Source organism: Falco peregrinus, chromosome 14 (genome assembly GCF_023634155.1).
Source record: "Falco peregrinus isolate bFalPer1 chromosome 14, bFalPer1.pri, whole genome shotgun sequence".
NCBI classification, from domain to species: domain Eukaryota; kingdom Metazoa; phylum Chordata; class Aves; order Falconiformes; family Falconidae; genus Falco; species Falco peregrinus.
Window position 1 is genome coordinate 16,112,741 of NC_073734.1, and position 21,702 is coordinate 16,134,442.

Below are 21,702 nucleotides of genomic sequence, written 5' to 3' on the forward strand. Positions count from 1 at the left end.
GGCGGGGCCGGGGGCGGGGCCGGGGGCGCGGACGCGGAAGCGGCGCCACCGGCAGGTGGACGCCGCCGGGGTGAGCTGAGGTGAGGGGGCGGGGAGCAGGGGAGGGGGCGGGGAGCAGGGGAGGGGCTGCCCCGCCCGCTAGCGGGAACGGGCCCGGCCTGTCCGCGGCGGGAGGGTGGGCCGCCGCCATGGCCGGCCGGGGCCCGCCCCGCCGTGCCGCCCCCGGCTCGCTCCCCGCCCGCGGTGCCATGCGGCCGCCCGGGCTGCTCGGGCGGCTGAGGGCGGCGGTCGTCGGGGTGGTGCACGTGGCAGCGCTGCCAGGTAAGCGGCGGCGGGGGCCGGGCTCTGCCGCCCGCGCCCTCAGCCCGGCTGCGGTCCCCGGGAGCCCGTCCCTTCGGCCGCCCCCGCGGGCCCCTCGAGGCCGGGCCTCTGCCCTTCCCGGAGGTGAAGGGGGCAGGAGACGCTGGGAGGCGGGGGCCGCGCCGTGTTTGCGGGGCAGCGGCCCGGCAGGTGCGCCAGCGGGCACGGCGGGTGTCGGGCGGGGATCCGGCGGGTCCCGAAGCGACTGGTGGGGACGCTCCTGCCCGGCCGCCGCAGCCCCCTCCCCCGCGGCCCGGCTGCGGCTGCGCCTCCCCGTGCCGTGCCGCTGGCGCCCGGCCAGGCCGCGTTCCCAGGCGCGGCGGCGGCCCCCGCGGGCAGGCGGCCTCGCACCCCGCCGGGCCCTGTGCCGCCCCTCGGCGGGACACCTTGGAGTTGATCTTAAGGGAAACTCCCAGAACTCCAGCAAAACCCACGTGTGTTCGCGCCTCCGCGCAGCACTTACACCGAAGACCAGGCCCAGTCAGCCTCGCACATCAGAGTTTAACACGGCTTTAATTTCAAATTGGCTGGTGTTTACCATCGTTATTCTGCAGCTATAGAGGTCGGCCTTGCTATAGGTTGTATTGCACAGAGCGTTGCTAATGCAGGATAAACCATAACAAGTACAGGAATAACAAGCCAAGAGCAGACCCAGTGCAATAAGAGATTAGCAAATATTCTTCAGGTTTATGCATTACTTAGGAGCTGAGTGGTTATAGCAGATCTCTCAACTTCAGCTACGGAAAGTGGTCCCACTAAGGCATGGCACAAGGAAGTGCAGCAGCCTTTTCGCAAGTGTACCCTGTCTCTCCTTATTTCAGTATGCCAGCCCCTATCATTATCCTACCTGAAGGCTGTTACTGTATGTCGTTTTGGTTTGTGCATGCCCTGGGGTAAGCAGCATTATTCTTGCAGGGACACCGAGAAGTTCTCTTCCATTGACCCAGATCATTGATCAAGCTTGTCAAGAGGCAGAAACTTACAAGGATGCTGGAGTTGTAAGTTTTTTTTTGTTTCCTTCTTCCTATGGCAGCATTCACACAAACCTGCTTCTGCATAGCCAATAGTTTAAACAGAGTCTATAGCTCAGCAAAAGCATCTTAAACCACACAGTTTAGGAAGGTGTTTAACTCCACATCTTTTATTTCAACATAGGAAGTAGGCCTTCTCGATTACAAGACCCAAAATAGGTATCATATGCACCTAAAACAATTGACAAAGCTTAAGATACAAACCATCCTATTCAAGTTGCTCAAGTTGGATTACCAACAGTTTCTAAAGCATCAAGTCAGTTTAAGGGCAGGGGGGGTTGGAGGAGGAAAGTTGACTGCAACGCGAATGTTTGCTGTCATCTTAGGTATCTGGCTGTAGAATTCTTCATCATCCAGTCTGACAAGCCAGTGTATTTTTAGCTCTGTAGAATACTCTGGTTTCATGAAGTTGTAGAGGAATGCCATGTGCACAGCTGAGGCACTGCATATATACCTGTCACAACCACAGGGTGCAGGATTACCCCACATTTGTGTTTGTACCAAAACAGCACAGATTATTCAGGGACTAGAAAAAATAAAAGCTTAGGCCCTTTCTTTTCTGCCCTTTTTAGCCCCTCTATCCAAGCCCCCCGGCAGCAGGCATGCCTGCTTTGCCCATCCAGAGAAGGCCCAAAAGGCCAGTCTCAGCCAGAGGCAAGAAGAGGCAGCACTACTGACTGAATTGCCGTTGGACCTAGAGTAGTGTAGTAATCTTCGTAGCTCAGTAGATTTTAACAGCGTGTATGTCCTTTTGAAAGGTCAGATATGTTTTAAACACTTCATTGGACCTTGTCTTCAGGTGTTGATGTGCTTTTTCTTTGCCCTACCTACAGCATTATGTACATTTTCTGGCATGGTAAGGTGGCATCCTAATGTCCAAGGTTTGACAATGTCCTAAGAACAAGTAGTCATTGCTTTGAGCTGCTGTTTGCTGCAAAACTTTAACAGCAAGCCAGCTGAAACCTTTTTAATGGCATAAATTGGAATGATACTTTACAGGTGAATATAAGAGCTTAGTCTTAAGTTGTAGAAGGCCAGGGTCAAAATGCAAGGCGAGTCATGCCAAGTAGGTTATGGGCAGAGCACTAGTAAGGCTAAATTAGGAAAAAATCCTGAGAACAGAACTGTTGAAAGGCTAAACAGCAGTGTGGAAGAATGATGTTTACAGAGGCAGGCTTCAGTGCCTATGAACCAGATGAGCATGTGCAAGATGTCCACCCAGTTAGAATAATCTAACTGCAAGTTGTACAGAATGAGTAACTTTTATTCCTTTTCATCCCCATTGAAAGAAGGGGCGCACAATAGCTCTGTGTTCTGTACTGTGACTTTGTCTTTTGCCTTTACAGTTACAGTACCAACATGAGGTATAACATAATTTGATCTGCATCAGGAGAGTGACAAGTACTAGTCTTTTGTCTTCCTGTGTTAGCGGAAGTGGTTACACAAGTGGTCTGTAAAACCATTGCCCCACATTCCAGTGCTTGTTTATACATTACCCTTACAGACTAATTATACATTGAAATCTTCAGCAGCAGGGAGAAAATGCCAAATATGCCTAAAGGTGAGGGGGGATATAGAAGCAGTTACATTCACTGCCGACATGCACAAAGCTAGAACAGTTTTAAGACAAGCTTTAAAAATCAGTACTAGCACAAAAATTTTTGATTTAGGGTTTATACTTTGTCTTTTCAACAGTTGTTAAATTCTGCTATTCCAGTTTGACTGGTTTACCTTCCCTCCTACTGCATTGCAGTCTCTGAACCGAAATACATGTTTAAACCTACCTCCCAGATACTGCATTCATATCATCTGTGTCATTTCTCTATAGATTTGGACAAATTCAGGGTGTAAAGTTATGCTTAGTCTAATTCCTGTAGAAGTCACAAGAACATCAGTATACATTTCACACCCATATTCATTCTGAAGATCTGTACACAATAGTGTTAATAATATAACAAATCCTTTATTAATGCCATAAAGGTCAGAGATAATCAGGAGAGCTTCCCTAAGTATTGATATGGTTGCCTAACACTTTCTGCAGTTCACTTGTTTAGGTTTTTTCCTGGTACTTTGAGAGAAATGCAAGTTCACATGAGAGATACTTCAGGAGTTTCCTGGCTTTTGCACAGAGATACCTAATCTTCCAAAGTAACTATCCTGCTTCTATAATGGGAATATATTTGGGTTTCCTCCTCAGTACCCCAAACAAACTCTGAATCTGTCTGTTTTTCTTGTGAAAGAGAACCAGAAACATAAAGGTTTTTTCCACAGATGTTTCTACTAACAGAATTTCCAAATGCTGCCTACAAGTAGCCCTTAAGATGATACGTAACCATCTTGTTGCTACTAGATGTTTACATATTGTCTCGTTACTTTAATTGGTGTTAACATTTAAAAATGAAGTATATGGTCTCACTCATTCAATATGCATTGCACTTGGAAGTAAAACCCAGCATATTCCAAAGAAGGTGACTTGTCTGGCACATTAGCAGCCTAACATAATATGAAAGATTTGTTATATTAGAGCACTGTAATGAAAACAAGTGAGTGCTCAGTTAGGAAGCCATCTGTGCTCAAAATGTATATGCTTTGTACTTGTATATTTCTAAACAATGAAATTCCCTAGACAAGATTTTGTAAGCAGCAAGCTATGAGGCATTATGATCTCTCTAATCTGTATCTGCTTTTGTTTAAGAAGAGTGAAACATATATATTCAAGTTAACTTTTATTCATTGCGTTCAGCCTGAGCGATGCTTACTTCGTAGCCAGAAAATAAAGCACAAGCTCCCTTTAATTTCTGTGATATAGAACACTTTACTACCAATTGCCATTACCTCACATTAGAGACAGTTAGAGATATAGATACTTCTTAAAAAAGACCACTCAAAATTACAACACTACATTAAATTGCAAATATTATGGTGCTTCATATAAAAAAAGCAAACCTAAAATTTTGTGTTATTAATGGTGTCTCTGGAGATACATTTATTGCTATTCTCATTCTCCTGACCCTTCTTTTGTCTCTGTACTTGGAAAAGGAGTTACTAGTATGTGGTTTATATTGTTGGGTTTTTTAATGAAAAGTTTCAAGCTCATAACTCTTATAACAAGAATGACAATTTGAATTCAAATTACTTAAAGAGTTTCATAACAGTTGAGACAGAACAAACCAGTATTTCTGTATAGAAACACATAGGCAGTTATCCCTTGGACTACAGAGGTTAATATTTAAAATCTTAACTATATCACAGTAGAATAAAATAGCAGATCTCCCCACAACTGCCTCCTATGGTATACACAAGAAAACACAAGAGATCTACTTACCTCTATTAAGGCAGTAGCCTCTTGTGCTGGAGGTGGGGTTTTTGAAGGAATTGCTAGGAAGCTGTGTCCAGATGCAGCAAATAAATGCTCTACAAAAGCACCTGATTTCCTTTATATGGAACACATGATTGTGGTGGTGGGAAAGACTGCAGCTGTCTTAGTGTATACCTGAGCCTATAGAATAATGGGGGTGGTACAAACTCCTCTTTCCTTCTTGTAGGAAGGAATAGTTGTTTAGACTTGTGAATGTTTGTATTAGTATGTATGTGCTTGTAGGTAAAGCTTTTCTGTTAGGAGGAATATTGGAGTTAAAATGCCCTAGGTAAAACTTATGTTAGGTAGGTAAGGAGTTAAAGCTTGTATGATTGCTATACCTGTTGTGTGTATGGCTTTGTGACTAGTTTGAAGGCTTTTCTGCTGTGATGTGTGTGTCTGTGCAGCTGAAGTGTTTTAAGAGATCATTTCTGTAAGTGGAATAAAGCTAAGGAAATTATTTTTCTATATAATAAGGGAGCTATTTAAATGACCTATTTTCTAGTAGCTAATTGTGATACAAGAGGCACTTCGCACATATGCAGCACTTCAGAAGTCATTCAAAGCAACGAGGAAATATATTGTTTGAGAATTACTTATAATAAGGCTATTATATGTAAGCAACACTTAAATCATCTTAATTTTCAATGGAAAAGGAACACAGAAGGTATTTGCTATAGTTTTATCTCATGCCATCCAAATAAATTCTGCTTTGGATGATGTAATACAGTAGCTGTTCCCATAGACTTCTAAATTATAAGCTTAAGTTCTAAGAACTTTAATTTACCATAACTGTTTTCTTTCCACCATTTTAATTAGCTGTCTGATAGCACTGAAGTCTGTTTTATATACATATCAATTCAGTAAGCCCAGAAATCTGTGGTGTTATATTTTTATATAAAATATGAAAGAAAGCTTTGAATTAATGCATCTGTAGTTCAGCTCTCTGTATCATAGAACATATGTTGTTCTTTTTTAATTAAACAAAACATAATACGCAAAAGAACCTAATCTATCAGATGGTACCAAAAGAATAAAACATTATTAAAGTAATACCAAAAATACTCACTGTAACTGTGGACCTTGAGGCCGTAGGAAGAGACAACTGCTGAGAAGTGAATATGCTAAGTTTAAGGCAGAAGAGAAATGTTGGAATCCTCCCACATGCCTGCATTTTAAACTAGAATTCTGATACTTTTTATGCACAGTAATATGGCTAGGGTTTTAAGTGAATTTCAAAATTAATTCATTGATATATCTCATGGAATAATTTGCTTTATGCAAATCCTGAGCCGTCAAAGTAGTAGCAACTCACGGAAAGCCCAGTTTCACTGTGGAATTCTGTCAGCCTATTCTGCTTTTTTCAGCTGCTAGCATGGCTCTTCAGGAGCTGAGCATCTCAAGTCCCATTCCCAGATGCGTTTCTTCGTGCGTGTCCAATTGAAGTTGATTCTTGACTCCCTGAAGGCCTGGAGCTTCTGGTTTGTGGATCCTAATTCCTTGCCCTTATGATAAGCTTGGAGCTTCCCAGATACCCCGTTTTTGGTGAAGTCTGCTAAGTAGAGCATTCTTGAGCCAAGGACCAAGGGCTTCCAGGTTTTGTGGCCTCAAGGAATTACCTGGTTTTGAAGGTTCGTTGCATTTTTTGAGTTTCTGTTAAAATATTACAGTTCTATATCAATCTTTTTGCCACATGCTACTACTGACCAACCCTACATTTTTGCTTAGACTGACCTAATGTAAGGCAAAAGGATTTCTCTTTCTGTTGGTACCATAAAAGATGCGGTGGTTGTGCCTCCTGAGGTACAAGACCGTTTGGTCAGTTCACATTTGTTGGGACAGCTCTGACCTCATTCCAGAGAAACCAACTGAAATTTTGTGATTTTTTTAGTTTCTGAAAATGCTGTGGGTTTTCTGAGGACTGACTGTCGTTTTTGTCATATGCCTACCTCCGTGTGGATGTTAAATTATACGTTGAATTTAAATTACATGTTGAGTTGGATGTAGAAACAAAATCAAGGACAGATGTTTTGGTTAGTTTCATGTCTGGTTTTCCTTTGCCTAGCTGAGTTTTTCTTGGACTGGAATTCTGTAATTAAATAAGCTGATGAATGGCACCAAATAGTCTAATGTTGGGTGCTCGTAATATTAGATCGCTTTTTCCATGAATAGGTTGTGTCCTTTTGTTTTTAAGGTATTACGTGTTTTGTGTATTTACGTACTCCGCTGTAAGTCATTTGGTGAGGGCAGCTGTACCTGGGTGCGCTGAACCTATGTGGGTTGTGTGCTTGGACTGACCGTATTGTTCCACTGGATTATTTCCATTCTCAGTTTTCCCCATCCTCCGTGTTAGGTGTGCCGTTATGATGTCTGTGCCTTAGCCTGTAATTCAGCCATTAAATGCTGACTGCATTTTATATACTGTCTTATCTTTTACTGCCGAAAGGGCTTCTACACTACAACAAAGATTAAAGAAGCGTTACATATGAAATTTTTTTTAAAAGGAAACCTTTTTTTTTAACCCTCTTCCTGATTCTCTATGTTATTATTAACAAAACTTCTTTTTTAATCTCTAGTTGTATTTTTTTTCCCTAAAAAAATGTTCTTCTTTCTATTCTGGTTCAGTTACAGTATCTTTCAATTGTCAAGTTCTCATTTTAAAGGATTAAGATGTGTGATAAAACTCCAGAGAGAGCAGAATTTATTTTCTATACATACAATTGATTTGTCTGTTAAACTTTTTGTATTTTTAGATTGAAGCCAGTGAGAAATTTCTAGCTTCTTTTAACATTCTCACTGCAAATGCAAAACATCAGGCTTGAAAATGTGTTTCAAGGCTATACTTTTACTCGTTATTAGTCCTTGATAAAATTACACGATTTGCAGGTGCTGAAAACTTCCTGGTATATACTATACAACAATCAGAAAAGTACAAGGTACCGGATAATGTACAAAGATTTTCAATACAGCACGTAAATTATATTGGCAGAGTATTTTATCACCACTCCATTGTTTGCTAAGAGTATGTCCATGAGGAGTGAGATGTATAGTAGATAATAAATAGTAATATCTTTCTTCAAGTAATTCTGGAATTTCTTCAAGTAATCTCCGGAATGGGAGAAATATCAATAGTTAATACTGTGGTATTAGGCACACTGCAAATAGGCACAATAATAGTCAAACAAAAAATTCCTTTTTTTATCCAAAATAACACATTTTCTGACATTAATTGAATTGAAAATTGCCATGATTATCTCTAGATCCTCTGTTATCCAAACATACTCAATATCCTATATTCCACTTGGATAATTGAAGTTTGACTTTACACTGTTTTTAATGAGGTATAAGATTTAACTCATTCGCCTATAGTTCACATTTTAGGATGGATCAAAGGAAACCAAATTGATGAATGTATAATTAAAATCACATTTATTTCTCTTTATGATTTCCCTGCAAATACCATGCTGGTGATGAAAGCACTTTTATAAGTGGCTGGATGCATCAACACAATTTACTGTAGATAATCCTTCCTTTGAAGGAAAACCTTTAAACTCGTGTGTCTTTTAACACAAACAAGTGTGGTGGTAAACTCGCCATATTTTTTAAGTCCCTTTTTTTCCCAGTTTAATCATATTTCTTTATAATAATCTCCGCAGGATGGCTTAATAGTAGAAAACATGCATGATCTTCCTTACACGGTGTGTCCTGGGCCTGAAGTAACAGCAGCAATGACAGTCATCAGTGCTGCGGTGAGACAGACCTGCCCGCACCTCGCGCTGGGCGTCCAGATCCTGTGCGCCGCAAATCAACAGGCGATAGCAGTTGCTCTTGCTGCAGGTAATAGAAATGACTCATCAGTTATTACTGTTGTTTGCTATGGCATTTACTCCCTGCAAATTGTGCATTGTACTAACATAGATACCATGAAAAATGAGACATGAAAAGCTCACTGTACCCTGAAAAAGCAGAAATTAGATTTTGAGAAAGATGCCTGCTTGATTATAATAGATGATACTTGTGCGCTGCTTCAGTTGGAGGCAGCTAAAAATCCCAAGGCCGCTGCCACAGCTTTCTAGGTGAAACCTGTCTAAATATAATGATTAGTTTAAACCTACTCATGTCGAAAAACCACCTTTGGTGTAACTCTATTTACTTCAGTTAAATTATATTTGAGGATCAATTTAACCCACTGTGGTTAAGCATCCTGGTTTAGCATCTAATTATATGTTGTTGCTACTACTATTATCCATTAAAACTAAGTTTTCATTGCCTTTTTTAATGATGGATGGAATGAAGCATTTTATATAATAACAAAAAATTGAGTGTACAGCTAGCCAAACTACTTAAAATTAAATTGCATTTGGGGGAATTAAATATAAATTAATCTATCATTATTGCATGAATCCTAGACTAACTAACCTTTCTGCTTCTACTGCTTGCTGAAGCAATTTTAGTTTTACGTATGTAACGTTCCATGATTTAAAGATGGAGGCTGGTTTAATATGGAAGGCCTGTACTTCCTAAATACTTTATAGGTTGAGGGTTAATGTCTGGTTTTGCCAAAATTGTACACGTGATTACAGTAAGGTTGCACGTTTTTAAATGTACAGATTTTATAAATAAGCAGAATTCTGTCAGAATGTAAAACTAAAAGATGCTGGTGTTAATTGAAAAACACACTTCAGGTAAAGTAATGTAGGCTAACTTATCTGCAGTGGCAGTTTTAAGTATGTTGAGTATGTTCTAAGAGTCTTCAAATTCCTTTTTCCTGAGGGAAATTCTTGTTAGGAGGTATGTTTTGAACTCAGATTTGAGTGCTTTAAAATCAGAAGTTGCCATTTTCAGGGTACGTAGCTATTTGACACAACCTAATTTTTATTGCTACAGTAGAACCTATGTAAAAACCTAAAAAAAAACCCAAACCAACAGAATCCAGTTTTAGTTTTTAAGGATTCTCTGTATGTGGGATACTTGAGGTACACAGACATTTGCAAAAATATTTACACATCTTAATTGTAAAAGCAATAGTCAAACTTTTAGTGAGTTATGAATCCTTGTAGGCACAAAATTTATCACTAAATAAGGGATATAGTGTGGGACCGATGCATTTCTCTTACCTCTTTGCAGTTATTAATGAGGAAGAGAATTCCTGGAGGGCTTAGTTTTTGCGCAGCTCTGCTAGTGTTCTGCACTATTTGCTCTGTAACTGGAGAACACCAGCTAGGAAGGGCCTGTGTTTAATGCATTTCGTTGCACTTCTTTAAAAATTACTGTCTCAAGTTCACTGAACAGGAAAGCAAAAAGAAAAAAAATAAAAATCACTTCAAGCAAAATCATAGTGAAGTGAGTGCTACTTTGTAGGTAGCAGATCTTTGAGTAATTTTTTCTGTAGCAGCTTAGTAGGGATTTTACTGTCAATACAGTTTTAATAGGTGGCTATTAATAAAGCAAGCCCTGTATGCTTTTACTACAAAAAATACTTGATGAAGGTGTTTTAGCTAAAAAGCATATGTAGCATCTCCTGCTACTATGCAGTAGTTTCCTTTTCCCGGTGGAAACTCCTATCTTTGGTAGACATAACCGTTCTGAAGAGAACTGCACAGGGAAATTGTGAGTTGGTCTCTAGGTGAAGATAATGTTTCTGTTCTGTAGAGGGGGAAGAAGTCAGCAGGTTTACAGAGTGAGTAGGAGCTCAACATCAGCAACGTATGGTTGTGTGGGGAAACATGTTGTGGGTAGCCAAACAGTAACAGATGAAATCACTGAATTTTCCTAGCATATTGACAAGGTATTGGATAAATCTGAAAATAACAGTAATATATCAGGGGATGAGGCATCAGAGAAGGTTGAGAATGTTTTTAAAAATTATTTTGGTTCTTTAGGAAACCTTTATTTATTTAATTAGGCACCTAAAGGAAGGAATGCCAGCAAAAACATGTTTGTCCTGGGTGCTTCAGCAAAGATGTGGGGTAGGGGCAGGAAAATATTGGGGTATCTTGAGGAAGAAGGGAACTCCATGCTTCTGACAGAAACAAGCAGTTCCTCATGCTATCAAAAAACAGTTACTGAACCAAAACAGAGGCTGCCAACTTCTTCCCAGCTCCAAAAGGTTACTGACAGACTGTTACACCAGTGCTGAATGTTCTTGGTTCAGCGCCACAGGTCCACCACAGGGGACTGAAGGAGGTGGTTGCCCAAGGACATGGCATCTTCCTGCGGTGGACTTTGCTGCGGGGCCCATGTTCCCCCGCCGTCTGCCCCACACAGCAGAGTCACTGTGTCTGATCTTTTGCTTTTGACTTTGAGATGATGTTGAAAGCTGCTGAATTTCCCTCTGTTCCTCAGGGCAGATACGGCAATGTTAGCCCACTCAAAAAATAGTGCCATTATGTAAACAAATAGTGTGGGAGATTCATGTCACACCTTTCCTTTAAAATTAAAGTCCTCTGCTGCTCAATTTTTATACTCTTTTAATGAAGCATTTTCATTTAAAATATAGTCATGTCCCTAAGGAACCATAGACTTCAAAACACAGAGACAATACAGAATAGTACAGTTTTGTATTTCTGTTTTTTACTGGAAGCCATCTTAATCTCAAATACTTACTCTCAGAAAAACAACCTTAATAGTTCAATGACATCCTCCAAAAACTGTATTATCTTAGTGTTTTCCTAAACTGCTCTTTGTGGAGAAGCAAGTCAGAAATTTCTTTGCTAGGGTTACTTTTCAATTGGTTCATTATTAACAGGTGTACCATGTGGTTTTTAGAGGTGTATAATTTCCTGTTTGTAGTTTCTGATTTAATTAACTACATCTGTTTGAGGTTGAAACAGAATGATGTATATAAGCAGGTTCTATGAACATTTCTAGAGGAGATAAAAATGCATGTGCTCCCTTATTTATTTTTGTTTAGCACGTATTACTGGTTATCATTTCCCAGTGCTCAGGAATGTCCACAATATGTTCACTAAGTCTGGGTCAGATTTAGGCATAGTGTTTGGTTTTCGTTGCTTATCAGTGTGTCTTGTTTCCTGAAGTTAACCATTGTGTTGATTTCATGTTACTCATCTTGTTTGATGTTCATGTACTTTTGAGTTACATGGCTTTTATTGAAAGTTTGCTAATTATGAAGCATTATTCATATTAGAGGGGAATGTTGTGTGTAAAAGAATTGCCCAAAAGCCCTCAGCTGCTGGTTGTTTTTTCTTTCCCCTTGCATTAGTGAGATATTTTGCTTGGCTCTAATTTATCAGTGTAGGCCTTTGCAGAGGACACGCAGAGCCTTTATAGTACCGGGCGTACATGCAGGTGATACAGCCTTTATTGCTTTGCATGTTCTGCATGCTCTGTGTTACCAACATGTAGCAGTGATTGAGAAGAAATAAGTAACTGGCCCACCTTTAGCCTAATGGAGACAAAGTTAATGGTGAGAAGAAGGGCTTCAAGAATTGCCACTGTGGAATATTGACCTGGCCATCTGCTGATCTTTGGCATGAAACAGTCCATGTAGCTGGGTCTCTGTAGTGATGCACAGGAATACTACTTCTGGTTTTCCAGGTATCCCTCCTTGCCGTATCTTGACTCCAAGGGGTGGAAAACCCGAGCCTCTGGGCCAGAGGCAAGCTGTGCTTTTGTGTTCTGGCTGGAGCTTTGGTCTGGGTCCCTGGGAGCAAGGGCTGTAGTAGGGTCAACAGTAGAGTGCAGCTTCACTACACCTGGGTGAGCCTGTATTACACTTCCCAGGAATCAGGGCTCAATTTTTAAGTTTACCTTCTCTTATCTTATAAATTTAGATGATAAATTTAGAATAGAATAGTTCCGTTGGAGGGAACTTAAAATGCTATCAGTTAGTCCAACTGCGTCTCCGCCTGACTGCGAAACTGCCTTTTTTTCCTTTAAGAATCATGTTACTGAAATCCCATTTCTGAATTAGTCTTCATCAATGATAATGACACAGTTGGTAGCTGATTAAGTGAGGCTTCATATCAGAAGATATCCCAGGTACCCAGATATCTTGATGTCTTTTATAAATCATAGAGTCATTTAGGTTGGAAAAGATCATCAACTCCAACTGTTAACCCAGGATTGCTAAACCCACCATGTCCCCAAGCACTGCATCTTTTAAAGACCTCCAGGGATGGTGATTCCACCACCTCCCTGGGCAGCCTGTTCCAATGCTTCACCACCCCTTCAGTGAAGAAATTCTTCCTGATAGCTGATCTAAACCTCCCCTGGTGCAACTTCAGGCTGTTTCAAATTGTCCAATCGCTTGTTAAATATAGCTTTGCTGTCTGAGACTGTTCCTTTGCCTCACCCACCAGCAGAGATACCTTCCATGGAAATGCACTTGCTACAGCCCATGATTCTGTTTAAGGTGAGATAGAATTGGGCAGAATTGTATACTGCTTTTCTGTTCTTTTTAACTGCCACCGTAACTGTATTAATGCTGGGCCGGGGTGGGAGGAAGCAGCTAGGCTGGAAACTGCGGCAGGGGGGTGGTGTGTGCCTTGGGGGCGTTCGCAGGTGCTTCAGAGCAAGGCAGTGAGCCTTGCAGGCTGCTGTGAGCTCTGCTGGAGACACTTCTCCCAGGCCTGCAGGTCATGCTCAGCATGGAAGGAGCTGCTGCAAGACCTTGTCCTGAGTAGTAAAGGGTCTTTGCAGCATGAAGACTGTATGCCTCTAGCATCATTAGCATGTAAAGTTGATAGTCCTCTTGAGTTTTCATTTTCAGGACAAAAATTAGTCTTTCAGATTCTTTCTGAATAAGGAAGGCAAGAAGGCCTGGGAGCCAGGATTTACTGTGCCTAAAAGAAGATACCACCAGTAGTTACCTGCAGTATCTTGTGTTTGTGTAAAGGCAGAGGTGTTTGCCTGAAGTCCAAAACTCAGCAGCAGCCAGGAGCTGCTGCCTTGCAGAGGCCAGACTCCAGTTCTGTGAAAGCAGTAAAACCTAGCTCCCAGCTCCTTTTGACTTTATAACTGAAGGAAGGGACATAACTGAGAAAGGGCTTCTCATCAGTTGCATCCAGCTCACTATTTTGGGCTGTTAAAATGCAGATATGCGTATATGTGGCATTTAAATGGATAAAGTAAAAGTGCCATTTCCTCCATCAACTCAGTCATGCAATATCTGCTCACCCAGCAGAAATGTTTGTCTGACATCTTTTTTCCTTTAATCATAAATTATCCTGTGTAGGAAAGAAAATAAAGCTTTTTCTCTACCATTGATAGACCTTCACAGCTGTTTAGGTAAAGCTGTTTAAGTAGGATTAAAATAAGTGGAGTAACACTAACTTTTGAAAAAGAGACAAACTCTAGTTCCTTGAGCAGGCCCTGACGTGGCTGGTTACTGCATGCCATGTTCTTAATGTAGTCTTGAAGTTCTATTTATTAGGTTTTGTTGGAAATTTCCTGTCCTTGTTTTCCAGTGAGATTACAAAATTATTTTGTTCCCATATAAGTCAGAAATGGGACTGCCTATTAGCTAGTCAATGGCTATAACTTTTCAACTGACCAAATGTGAAAGTAAGCAGTAGTATCATTCTCACAATTTTATGAGCGTAAAAAATGAATTCATTAGTGGAATCTGATTATGGCTTCATAAAACAGAAGGGTAATGATTTGGTGCCTGCACCTATTACACTTGGTTAAAATTTGTATTTTCATAGCCCCCAAAAACCCAGATAGAGTGCAGCCTTGTTAAGCGAAGTACAATCCTATATGTTTAGCAGGAAGTCTTAAATTACAATGTTAAGGAAACACAAACTAAGCATCAATAACCAACATGTAAGCAGTGACTTCAAGAAATGAAATTACTTGGTGACTAGCCCCTGTCCGGAGTTAGACATTACGATTACTATGAAAATGTAACATATCTCTAGACTCATCAAGTCTTATTATTAGAGAAGTATTTTTTCTTGTTTAATTCTGAATTGTACTGTAAACTTGGGTGATTTAAATAGAACCTGTAGCTTTTGTTCCTAGATGCAGAAATCTCACTCTAGCTATTTGTACTGTGTTTATTACCCCATGTCTACAAGCACCTGTAACTAGTGGCACGCTCTTGTCTTTGGATCCTGAGAATACTCCATGCTTTTCACCTGCTAATCTCCAGGCACAGGACAACAGCTTGCATTTGATTTGGCATCCATCTGTGATGTTTCTTGTTAGCTGGAGTCTGTGTTGCTAAGCAATACAGGCTCTTCTGTATTGGGCATAAGCTTCTATTCTTGCAACTTCAGGGCTTTTGGCATGAAACTGAAATTTTGAAATAAACAGGCACCTTCTCATTTGGTAAATACATTTGAAAGACCATTTATGTTTGTATTTTAAATGTGCTAAGGTGAGGCCTGTGTCACCTAAGCAGTTCTTGGGTGGGTGAGATTGCATTCTTGATGGCTGCTTTCAAATGCATTGGTTTCCTTGTTATGATGTCAGCTCTAATTAAATGTGCGGCTGACTCCAAAGCTGGAGCAGCCGCAGAGCTTCAGAAGGGCTTGGAAGACACCTCTAAAGTAAGTGAAGAACAGAGAAGGCTGCACGAGATGAGTGCAGAGCTTTTACGTGCCCACGGAGTGACAGGTGAAATAAACTTCAAGTCTATGAAAGACTGGAGAGAAGAAGAGAATACAATAAGGGGGTCAGAATTCAATCTTGAGCCTCACAGCTGTGGGCTTGTGACGCTATGGCCCAAGGCTTCAGTGTTTCTACACAGAGATATTTCAAGGCTGTGTAGGGGGTCCCTGAGAGTAGATGAATGGCCTGTGTGAAGTCAGTGCTGTTCGTAACCTTCCTCTTAAGTATCTACCCCAAAAAACCTTTATAGTGCAGAAAATGAATGAATATAGTGGAAACCACGTTGCTAAGACATGGTAGGGTTGACAGTCAGAGTAAGTTCAGAGTAGAGTGGAAAATGTTTCATTAGTCCCAGACCTTACCTTTTTGTACCTTTGGCACAGCACTAGAAGTAATTTGTTGATGTCATGCTGTGTAGAAAACGCAAGGTACGTTCAGATGGAAAGTCAAACAGGCTGTATATGATGTCAGGTTGTGTTTTCTTGCCTGATTTCCTAAAGAAAGAAGACTTAATGCTGCTCCTCTGCCGCTGCGTCCTTGACGCTTTTTGGCCTGATGGCCAACTTCAGGCATATGAACAGGGGAACAGATATTGGGAAAGAAGCAATACAATGAAAAAGTATCTGGAAAGAGGGGAGACACCCAAGTTAATGATGCTTTTTGGAGGTAAGACATATCTCTAGGACAAAGGAGCTGTGTTTTGACCTACCTGCTCCTCTGTCAGCACGTGCCCGCTGACACGTCATGGCAAGAGGTGGAGCAGGGTGTGCAGGCCGCCTGCCCTGAATCACACCGGAGCAAACGGGTAGGGGCTGAGAAAATACAGATTTCTGGGTTTTGGTCTCCACTTTTAGCTAAGATACTGCTAAATTTTTTATTTTTTTTTCTTCCAGGTCTTGATTTTATACGAGCCGAAGGGTTTGTGTTTTCTCATGTTGCTGATGAAGGGATTATAAATGCCTGTGCAGGTAACCTGCTACGGTACAGGAAACAAGTTGGAGCAGAGAACATTCAGATTTTTGCTGATATTAAAAAGAAGCATAGGTAAATAGAAACAATATTTTATGTAAATATTCATGTAATAATAATCTTACATTTTCCTCCATTTTCTGATATTTTTTGTTAATGCCTATTTTGTGTCAGGAAAGTTAATGATATAGGGGGTACTTTATTGTTCAAGCAAGGTGTTGCAATGCTATTAGGGGCTATGTTTAAAAATAAATTTGCACCTGTAAGCCGCAGGTTGCTGCATCTGTTAAATCTGCCGTTGTTTAACCTTCAGGATTTTTAAGTGCAGACTGTAAAAGTTTTGCATCTGTTATTAGGTGAGATTTTGTAAACTTGTGTCTATGGCTGTCACATTTAAAGAAATTTTGTTTCTGGAGGCTAGGCGTCCAAGGTTATTTGTAGTTATACAAGCAGTTGCCTTATAAAAGCATCCAAATTAATATTTTGGCATTTAAAAAAATCTATTCTCTTTTTTCCTTTCCTTCCTGCCAGTAATACTGGTTTCTTCTACTTAAATCAGTGCTGTCTGTGTATAGATTATGTTCTGTGATCATCAAACAGAAGGAATTTATGACAGATTAATCCAGTTTCTTTTCTGCTGATACTCTATCATAACTGTCATATGGTACTTTCAGCTATATAGATGTCACTCTTTGGGTTTTCTTCCCCCAGAAAACCTGCTTAAGTCTTATGTATTATACATGCTAAATTACCCACATACTACACACGTACATTTTAATTAGGTTATCATGAGAATAACCAAGTCTGGAAGATCTTAAATACCTAATAAACAGGTAATAAATTTCAAAATTGAAAGGAAACAATGCAATGTGGTCAAATTAAACTTTTAAGGTCCTTTCAGAGTGGTTTATTTCTAATGATTTCTTAATATATGTGTGTACATATATAAAAATAAAAAATAAAAATAGGTTGCATTAGACTTTTTGTAAAAAAATTGATTGAATCATGTGATTATTTTTTTTCCCCTTTGGCTTGACAGTTGATGAATTGATATTTGGATTATACCTCCTGTTGTTCAAAGGGTTTGCATTTTAAGAAAGGAAAACTTTTCTTTCAGGCAGACTCATAAGCTAAGAAGGAAATGTTAAAAGACTTGTTGGTTGAGGTTTTTATTGTAGAAAAATATGCCTGCCACTGAGAGCTGCCAGCTTCCTGCTCTTTATATGGGGAGAAACTATTTTTGTAGTCTGCTTGCTGTGTTATGGTTACTGTCCATGTGCTAGTTTTAGGGTGCCTACTACTCTTAAGCCCCATTTCAACCTCCTTGTATGTATTAGTTACTTCGGCCTGCCTTTCTCCAGCTGCAGAAAGGGAGTTAGTGTACTTTTTCCATCCATCGTTGTGAGTGGAACACACTGTACATGTGCTGCCTCTGAACGTGGCCAGTGTGCCCCTCCTAAGAGCATTGTCCGTCCAGGAAAGAAGCTGGCTCCATTGTGTCCATGTGTCCAATGTGTTTGCCATAGCCACTGATTTCTTCTTGAATGGAAGTACAGAAACAGCAAAGTCAGGTGCTGAACCAGCAATGACTGGAATTCTTTCAATGTTCAGAACTGTTTAAATTAAAAGATGCTATTGCTACAGTTTTCAGACGAAGTGCATCACCCGTATATCAAAGACTGCTGTTGTAAAGCTAGGTTGCAGGTAATTGATGTTTGTAACTGCTGTGTAAGATGATTCCTGTGATTATATCATAGGTAATAACTATACTTTCTGTGAGTTGGACTTCGTGAAATGGAGGGTGTTAATTCTGTTCTAGGCAACAGAATCTGATTTATGAATGACTGCACATCCACAACTCCCACTTGAAGTCAGAGCGCTGTGTGTGTTCAACATTTCTGAAATACAGGTGCTCCAGATGTAAGCAGCTGTCTCAATTGACATTTGGTAGTTCAGACTTAGTAATCACTCCTTAGAGACAGGGGACCCAAAGCAACAGACTGATCAATTACGGTTCCCTGATGGAACAAGTTGGGATTTTTCCTTTTGTTCATGTCGCAATGTTACTGCCCAGTTTAAAACAGGACACTTACCCTCTGTCACAAAGGCTGCCTTTTCGTTGTTCTGACAGCGGGAAGATGAAGAAATGCAGTCTAAACATTCAGCAAGATGGATAACAAATGTGTGTGCCGACAGTAACCGCAGGGTACGCTCCTGCTGTTTACAGTGCTCACGCTCTGACTGCAGATGTCAGCGTGTCCGAGACCGCTGCGGCTGCTGAGCTCTTCCTGGCTGATGGGGTTGTACTGACTGGCACCGCTACCGGATTGCCCGCACATCCTCAGGAGTTGAAAGGTGAGAGCTGTCATACGAAGGGCGGGCAACAGGCACTGAATCCGCTTCTGGATTAACGTAGAAAAAAAATCCATATATCTGCTGTTCCTTAACGAAAAAAAAAAAAGGCGGGGGGGGGGAAGAAACTCTCACCGTAGGGTTTGATTTGATACTGCAGAATGAATGTGATGGAGGTGCTATTCAGATTGGCTGTCTTGTGTTTCTAAACAACAATGTGATGGGACAAAAATGACAACTAGTTTCAAACTTTTGTAATACTGAATGATACTGAGGCTTACATGAAAAAAAGTAAAAAAATAAGTAAAATTGTTTTAAATAAAAGACTGTTTCATTTCTACAAAGTCTTAATATAAGTAAAAGCTACTTTATAGTATCATTATAAAACTAACTATAAATCTTTCCACTGAAGAGTTAAGAATTTTTATCTTTCACAATGAAAATGGGAATCCTGTAAGAAAAGGGGCATTTTGGAAAGGCAACTTTCCAAACAGTAATATCAGGGAAAGTTCTGTGTGGAAGATTTTCAGAAAGAATACAAGTTCATTGGTAGATAAAAAGATACTAGATCAACATGATTTTTAAATGGTGTAGACTTTTTTATCAAGTGAGAGTCATGTGAGCTATGAGTTCTGACCTTTGCAAGTGTTATATGATTCTTCATAGTTTTATATTGGCATAAGTTTGGTCTGTCTTCATGAAACTGGATTGCTTCCATGCTAGAGTTCTGTCATGGGGGCATTTAATTTTCATCAGTAATTTGAATTTAGATGACTGGCTTGAATTTGAGGGTCTCACTACATAAAATAAAATACGTATTTTTTAGCTTTTACTTTTGCTAACGTGCTTTAACTTAACATGTTTTGAAGTTCCAGTGCAGAGTGTATTCTATTCAACTTACATTAGCTCATGAGAGTGAAAAACATGCTTTACTTGGCGTAGATGCCTGGACCTCAAATATCTTTTGAAATAACATGAAATCATTCAGTATTTTTACAGTTCTAGCAATATCATATGTGCTTAACAGCATTTAAAATGAATGTTGAACTTGTCAAGATGGGATCTTATTTCATGCATATTAAACTTTTTGCCAAATAAGAGATTATAAAATGGCTATGCTTCAATCACCAGTGTTAAAAAGAAAATGATGGCTTGCTCTGAACACTGAGCACTTGAATTAGTTGGGTCTTTCACGATAATAAACTAGAAATGATACCTGGAACAGGTGACCCTGAAGGCTAGGCATATTTTAGAGACTGCAAATTTCGTTGATCTAGTGCTCCATCCCTGCCTGCAATTAATGTCCCCAGCGCTCTTAATGCAGATTAAATAATTTTAAAAAAGGATTTGATAGTCTTACGGAAAAATCCTAGGTTAAATTCTGCTTTCACATATGCATGTGCAACCTCCATTGATTTCCTGCACCGGAGCGAAAACCTGACCTCTAGGCCCATAGGTTTTTCATCACAGGACTCCCAACAGACACCACCATGGCTTCTGCTTTTCTTTCATGTGAACAAACGTGTCAGTCTGTCAGTCTTGTTTTCTTTCTGAGTCCAAAGAACAAAATGAATCAGAGGTGGCAGCTGTAATGAAGTACACACATTAGTTTAGTGTTTGGATTTGTGCTATAAAAGCAAGAGTCTGCAGATCATGGGTTTATTTTACTTAGGTCACAACAGTTTGGTTGTTAGCAGGCCCTCTCAAGAGAAGGATGTTGGCTTAAAACAGTTAAGAGAATAACTTAAAAATCAATATTCCAGGGTATAAGGAAATGACAAATTAGGCATATCTATGTCAGCAGATTCTTAAAAGGAATCAAATCTACAGTCTACAAAGTTGGTGTTGATGTGAGTGAAATTTTGCATTCCACGAATTTATGCAGCCCTGAAAGTGTTGTATTACGATGATACACACAATTGGGCACCTTTCATCACACTGCAAAGCATCTCTTGAAAGCAGAACCCAGAGACAGATGAGATTTTTGTCATGTCTTTTTTTCAGCTTTGTTGTGCCGTAATATGGAAGTGTTTTTTGCCTTTGTGTCTTTGTGTTGAATTGACTGATTTGTGATGGGGTGTGGGAAATGAGTGTTTCCCTGTCAAGCCAGAGAACTGTGTTTGTAGTTTGTGTCACTGCCTGCTCATAGGCAACCATCAGCGTTGTGCCTCACAGAGGCTGGCAGGCTCTGCTCCAGGACTCCCTGGGTGTACAGCAGGGCACCAGTGGGTGGTGGAGTACAAGGTCTAAAACTCAGACTTTGGGTCATTAAGGAGCAGGTGCTGGGCATTTTGAATTACAATTAGTAAGCGATATTTTCATTTAGGAGGTTGTAGAAGCTTGTTCCAGTTTGCTACGTTGTGAAATGTTCCGTGGTTGGCGTGTGGATCTGTGGATGTAACTGCTGAAATACCAGCTTGGCATCCAGTCTGTGTTTTAAGTGACCAGAGCTTTGTATCGTGACTGCGTAGTTATCTGTTAGCACAAAGCAAACTGCCTCAGCTGAGTAACAGTGGAAAACAGGATGCATCCTGAAACCCAGCAGCCGGCTGTGACTGTCGCCGCCTCAGTTATTTTTCCTAAAAGGGGCATCAAGACTGATTCCCCCCCTCACCTTTTGATGGTACATTTAGGTCAGAAGCGGGGCTGCTGCCTTTGCCGGTATCTTCAGAGAGAAACTGGAGGTGTCAGTCTGATCAGTCTTTTTTGTAAGCCCTAGATTTAATGACAGAAGAAAAAGTCTGCTGAATTAAAAACCTAAAATGTATTACAGTGGAGCATTACCATAAACATAGTGTTGTGTATGGTGCAGTGATTACTGCGTATGGAAAAGCTGTTAAAGAAGAGTGGTCGAGCAAGTTATTGGAACAGTGGCGCTTATTTTTATGCTGCTCTTTGCCATTGTTTTCAAGCTAGGAGCATTTGGCCTTTATTTCATGTAACTTGTGCATACCATAGTTCAAATGCTTTCATTGTGCTTTGCAACCAAGCACTATTTCATTTGATTTTATTAAAGACATATCTGCAGATGTACTGTCACAAGAAAGAGCACAGTGC

At 40.4% G+C, this 21,702-nt stretch overlaps 1 protein-coding gene across 3 annotated transcripts in view; it reads left to right on the plus strand.

The window, feature by feature from the left end:
- The first annotated feature begins 126 nt into the window (after positions 1-126).
- Positions 127-21,702, plus strand: part of LOC101923030 (uncharacterized protein F13E9.13, mitochondrial) — a 54,031-nt gene continuing 32,455 nt past the window's right edge. Inside the window, exons 1-5 of one of the 3 annotated variants that reach the window (XM_055818537.1) lie at positions 127-321; positions 1,276-1,358; positions 8,406-8,586; positions 16,218-16,368; positions 18,521-18,648. In XM_055818537.1, the coding sequence (XP_055674512.1) occupies positions 189-321; positions 1,276-1,358; positions 8,406-8,586; positions 16,218-16,368; positions 18,521-18,648 (676 nt within the window). In that variant the 5' untranslated portion in view covers positions 127-188. The remainder of the gene's footprint in view (positions 322-1,275; positions 1,359-8,405; positions 8,587-16,217; positions 16,369-18,520; positions 18,649-21,702) is intronic. The other 2 variants (XM_055818539.1, XM_055818538.1) reach the window with 2 other exon arrangements.